General features: G+C 66.5%; 1 protein-coding gene across 1 annotated transcript; it reads left to right on the top strand.

The window, feature by feature from the left end:
* Positions 1 to 3,579: 3,579 nt before the first annotated feature.
* EMIHUDRAFT_421007 (hypothetical protein) lies at positions 3,580 to 5,128 on the top strand. Its single transcript, XM_005785635.1, has 5 exons — positions 3,580 to 3,668; positions 3,795 to 3,860; positions 4,188 to 4,297; positions 4,329 to 4,385; positions 4,660 to 5,128. The coding sequence occupies exons 1-5, from the start codon at positions 3,623 to 3,625 to the stop codon at positions 4,840 to 4,842; spliced, it is 462 nt and encodes a 153-aa protein (XP_005785692.1). The 5' UTR covers positions 3,580 to 3,622; the 3' UTR covers positions 4,843 to 5,128.
* Positions 5,129 to 5,507: the final 379 nt, after the last annotated feature.

Raw genomic sequence — 5,507 nt, 5'->3', positions numbered from 1 at the left:
GTGATATGTGTCATGTCACACGGGGGTGGCGTTGTGCGCCCCACGGTGGCACACACCGTCCGGCCGGCCGCTTTCTCCGAGCCCCCCATGCGCGTGCGACAGACCCGCTCGAACGGCGGCTGGCGAGGCCCTCGCATGGCGGCACACACACACGCGACACACACATAAGTCAACGCACGAGGCGAGGAGGAAACGACAACCCAAGCGGCTGCAGCGCCCAAACCCTTCGCGGAAGATGGGCGCATCGCAGCAAAGGAACGCCGCTCCAGGGCGAGAAGAAGGAGGCGGGACTGGACCCCCCCCCCCCCCCCCCTCTCCCCCTCTCACAGGTCGTCCTCTAGCCGCACCGCCGTTGGGCCAGTCGACTCGCCGTCGCCGCCGCTCTGCTGCTGCTGCTCGGCGGCCTGGTGAAGAAGCGTCTGGTACTCAGAGAGTTAGAGCTGTCGTGATCATCGCAGGCCTGCTGCTCGCCGCAACAGCCCGCGAGATTGCAATCTCGACTACAGATCTCGACTCGATCTCAACCACAGATCTCGACTCGATCTCAATCATAGATCTCGACTCGGCCTCATCAAGTAAATCTCGACTCGGCTAGATCTCGACTAGATCTCGACTCGGCCTCAACTAGATCTCGACTCGATCTCGGCTCGATCTCGGCTCGATCTCGACTAGATCTCAGCTCGATCTCGGCTCGATCTCGCCTCCTCCACCCTCGCGCGGCACGACCCATACGGCGGCCGCCGCTCCAGCACCGGCGAAAGAGCGAACCTACGGCCCCAATCGCATCCCGTGTCAGCACGGCGGCCGCCGCCCCATCACCGACCGACAGACAGAGCGACGCCGCGGCGCGACTCGGCCTACCGAAAAGAAGAGCCATCGTCTCACAGCGACAGTGCCCACTAAGACAAGACTCGGCTCGGCGTGTGCCGCCGCCTCCGACGGAGAAGAAGGCGGCGGAGTGCGCGTGGGCGCCGGCCAGCGGAGAGGTCGCGTCCGCGCCAGCGAAGAGGGCCACGGGGGGGGCGGCGGCGGGGGAGGTAGCGGCCGGCGCCAGTCCGAACCGGTGCAGCGCGTCGGCGTTTAAGGCCGCGTGCCTCCGCCGCCCTCCCCCTCCCCCGCGCGAGCGGACGAGGCTTCTCTTCGCGACGCCGCTGTCTGCAGAGAGGCGGAGGCCGCCCTCCCTCCAGCTGCTGGCGGCGGAGTGCTCGCCTAGTGAACCATTAATAATTAACGAATTAATAATGAAGAGGCCTCCCTCCCTCAGCTGCTGGCGGCAGAGTGCTCGCCTAGTGAACCATTAATTTATTAGTTAATAATGAAGAGGCCTCCCCCAGCTGCTTGGCAGCAGAGTGCTCGCCTAGTGAACCATTAATAATTAACTAATTAATACTGAAGAGGCCGCCCTCCCTCCAGCTGCTGGCGGCAGAGTGCTCGCCTAGTGAGCCATCAATTCATTAGTTAATAATGAAGAGGCCTCCCCCAGCTGCTTGGCGGCGGAGTGCTCGCCGACGCGCAAAGTCTCGAGGGCGAGGGCGAGGTCATGCGTCTCGAGATGCGAGGAGACCTGGTCAGAAGAAGAACAGTAGTCAGAAGAATCGTTACTGTACAGCCTCAACGTACTGCGTCTCGAGATGCGAGGAGACCTGGTCAGGCGAGAGAGAAAGGAGCACAGTTAGAGCGTCGTCCTTCTGGAGGTTGCGTCTCGAGGTTGCGGGGCGAGACCTGATAAGAAGAGAGAGAAGGATAGTCAGAGAGTCCTCTTCCCCAGAGCGGTGCGTCTCGAGGGTGCGAGGCGGGACCTGGCTCCCCGCCTGCGCCAGCAGCCGGTGGAAGATCGAGCTCATCATGTTTGTGACGACCTGTTAATTAATTAATCGGCCGTTAATTAATTAGACGTCGGTGAGAGACCGAGCTCATCATGCTTCGCGACGACCGAGTCGGCGGCGTCGTGCGCCGCGTCGAGCCGGCTCCCCCTCGCCCCTCCCCCCCGCGCGACGCGCCGCTGCGCCGCCGCACCCCTCCGCCTCAGCACAATCGGCGCGCCGGGCAGAGACAGGCGTAGTAGGTCGTCGGAACGGCGGCCGCGGCCGCGGCCGCGAGAGGAGGAGGAGGAGCTGGGCACGGCCAGGCGGGGCGTGAGGGGTCGAGGGGGCGTCGTAGAGGGCTCGTCTTGGAGGCGTGTCTCGGAGGTCTGTCGTTGGAAGTGTCTCGGAAGTGTCTCGGAAGCGTCGCACCTTCCCGACGCAGAGCAAGAGGAGGCGGCGGCGGCGGCGGCGGCGGAGAAGGAGGAAGAGCAGCCCTCTGCAGTGCCTCGCCCCGCGCCCGCGCCCGCCGCGCCGCTGCCGCAGCCCGCGCCTCTGCTGCCCCCTGCAGGCTGGCTGCCAGCCTCCACCAGCCGGGGCGGAGAGTCTGCGAGCGGGGCGTCCTCGTCTGTGGGGGAGTCGGCGGTGGAGCAGGAGCCCATCGCCTGCGCGAGCTCGAGCTCCATCCGAAGGTCGCCGTGCGACCCGCCGTCCAGCATGTACGGGTGCTCCCTGCGCGGGTACGGCCGCACCGCGCGCGTCGGCGGGTCGCGGGCAGCTGGCAGCGGGCAGCGGGCAGCGGGCTGCGGGCTGCGGGCTGCGGCGAGCGCGAGTCGGGCGCAGGCGTCGAGCGATTGGGACGGCGTCGCTGGTGCGCGGGGCGACGCGGCGGCGCGGCGTGGGCAGCCCAAACCCTCGCCGCTCTCTCGCGTGTGGCGTGCGCGGTGGCATTTTGGTGCGGGGTGGGAGCAGCGCGATTTGCGGAGAGTGCGGGGCGGGCGGCGGCGAGGCGAGGCAAATGGGGGGCCGATCGAAACGAGCGCACATTCCGTGTTGGGGTTGGAGCTGCTCGGCGTCGAGCAGCTCGGCGCGCTCGATAAAAGATTTTGAGAAACCACTGCTCAGTGCACTCCAAGTGCTCCAGAGTGTCTTGTCTTGTGGTTCTGTGTGTCGCTCCTGTGTGACCGTCATCGCCCGTCTAGCGTCCACCCATACCGCGTTGGTGTCCCAGTCGTTGGTCGGACTGTGTTTCGCCTTCCCATCAATCAATGCTCCAAGTGCTTGAGGGCCTTCCCACCCGGTCTTTCGCCTGACGCGCGTTGATCTCAAACACGCGCTTCCGTCTGACTATATCCTGCGAATTGCTCCAACTCTGTCGCCCTCTTCAACAACATCTGCAGCGCCCTGGGTGGGTGTGGGTACCGAGCGCCGCTTCGACGAAGCGAGGTTGGCAGGCGCCCCTCACGAGTCCGTTCAGACATGCCACACGCCCCTCGCAAGCGAGGTTAGTAGGCGCCCCTGGCGAGACCCGCAAGAGATGCCACACCACCCTCGTACCTATACTCCACCAATGAGAAGGTGAAGAGATCTTATCGACCAGGCGGGCAGGGCAGGCGGGCGGGCGGGCGGGCGGGGTCGGGGGAGACTATTCCTAGCGGGGTATCCCCTCCCGACCCACCTTCCGAACGGCCTACACCCTATCCAGGCTCCGAACATAGTTGGTCACACACCCGGAGGGTGGGGTGTGGCGGGGTCCCCACAAGCTCCAGCCTCAGGCCTCGCGGCACTCGCTCGCCTCAGCCTTCACTCGCGCCAGCAGGATGTCCATCGTCGAGGAGGTCGAGGATCCCGAGATCGAGGACTCTGGTGAGCCGCCGCCACGTGCCGCTGCCAGCCGGACGCCCTCGCCGCGCGGACGGCCAGCGCCGGCGCCCAGGAGGCGAAGCGCGGCCTCTGACGCTTTCCCGCCTCGCGGCCCAACGACCCTCGCAGATGAGGAGGACTCGGACGAGGACATGCCTGAGCTCGAGGCCGCCGAGGGCGGCGACGGCGATGCTGGTGCGCCGCACACCCGCGTGGAGATGCGAGGCGCCGGCGGGCTTGGGGTCGCCCGGGAAGGCCACGGGGAGGCGGAGCTTGGCAAAGGCTGAGGACGGGGGGGGAGGGGAAGGGGTTTGGCTGGCCGCGCCGCGGGTGCAGAAGCCGTTTCCCTCCCCTCCCCGGGGTCCTGATCCAGGTCCTCCCTCCACCCCTTCCCCCTTTCCCGGGCCTTCCGGGCCTGCCGCCTCGCCGGGCCTGCCGCCTTGCCCTTGGGACCCCTCCCGCCTTTGGGCCCCCCCCCCCCCCCCTCCTGCTGCTCACCCGTCCGCCCTCCGCTGCGCGCAGCCTCGGACACCTACATCATCTTCGGCGAGGCTAAGATCGAGGACCTCTCCGCGCAAGCGCAGCAGGCGGCCGCAGAGCGGTTCAAGCGGCCGGCGGGGATTTCTTTTCTTGTTGGTCACAGGGCTTCTGTTTTTCTCCTAGGCGGCCGCGGAGCAGTTCAAGGAGCCGGTGATGACGAACAAGCCGGAGATGGCGAAGGTGCCGAGAGATCCGCCGAGATCGTCCGAGATGGGCAGAGATGGGCGGAGACTGTGGCGTGCCCACCGCCAGCGATGAGATTGTATCTCGGCTGGACCCCGGCTGACCCTCCACCACCCCCCTGGTGTACTCTCACCCTCACCCTCACCCCCACCCTCACCCCCACCCTCACCCCCACCCTCACCCTCACCCTCACCCCTCACCCTCACCCCCACCCCCACCCCACCCCTCGCCCTGCCCCCCACCCCCTCACCCCTCACCTCCCCCCCGGCAGGTGACGAAGCCCGTCATCGAGGAGATTGGCGGCGAGGACGGCGAGGTGGACGAGACGGGGGTGGAGCCGAAGGACGTCGAGCTCGTGATGAGCCAGGCCGGCGTCTCGCGCGCCAAGGCCGTCAAGGCGCTCAAGATCAACGAGGGCGACATTGTCAACGCGATCATGGAGCTCACGATGTGAGGAGCCCGCCGCGGCGGGCAAGCAGCCTCTGCTCGACTTTGCGCTGGCACACGCGCACGCGCTACACCTCCGCCCTCGGCGCGGCGGCGGTGGTGGCGACGACCCGAAGGGTCGTGGAAGCCGGAGCGGCCATGCTTCGCTGACGCCACACCACCCCGCCCGCCGGGCGGCGGGAACCGAACCTCTGTCTCTGCCGGCGGCCTTCCCGCCAAAGTACAGCGCCCTCTCCCGCGCGTCTCGCATGGCGTCTCCCTCTTCTCCCTTTTATTGTCATCTCTCTACAGTCTCTCGCGTTCTTCTCGTTTATTTTCGACCCACAATACACGCCGCTGCCTCCGGCGCACACACCGGCAAATTTGTTGCATGTTGGTCAGTTGGGTTGTTGTGCGAGTATATGGGACAAAAGCGTCGAAAATGTCCCAAAAAAGCGTGTCTCGAGTTTGTTGCAGCTCCGCAGCCTGCGCGCGCTGCCAGGAAGCACCGCTCGCGCGTTCGGCACACTCAGTGGACCCCACCGAGTGTGCCGAACCAACAGGAGTGAGTAGGCTCGACGCCGTACTCGAGATGGAGCTGCAGAAAGTACGCCGCCGAGCGTGCCACCGACGGCGTCCCGGCGGCGGTGATGGAGTGTGAGACCTGAGGCTGCGGAGGTGACGCCTGAGGTA

Source organism: Emiliania huxleyi (genome assembly GCF_000372725.1).
Source record: "Emiliania huxleyi CCMP1516 chromosome Unknown EMIHUscaffold_16, whole genome shotgun sequence".
Taxonomy (NCBI): domain Eukaryota; phylum Haptophyta; order Isochrysidales; family Noelaerhabdaceae; genus Emiliania; species Emiliania huxleyi.
The sequence above is the reverse complement of the archived record's forward strand: the minus strand, read 5'-3'. Positions and strand labels throughout refer to the sequence as shown.

Excerpts from the sequence above, each read along its gene's own strand:
- EMIHUDRAFT_421007 (XM_005785635.1), top strand. The coding sequence starts at position 3,623 with ATGTCCATCGTCGAGGAGGTCGAGGATCCCGAGATCGAGGACTCTG. Across the intron at positions 3,861-4,187 it reads GGGCGGCGACGGCGATGCTG|CCTCGGACACCTACATCATC; the intron begins GTGCGCCGCACA and ends CGCTGCGCGCAG. Across the intron at positions 4,386-4,659 it reads ACAAGCCGGAGATGGCGAAG|GTGACGAAGCCCGTCATCGA; the intron begins GTGCCGAGAGAT and ends CCCCCCCGGCAG.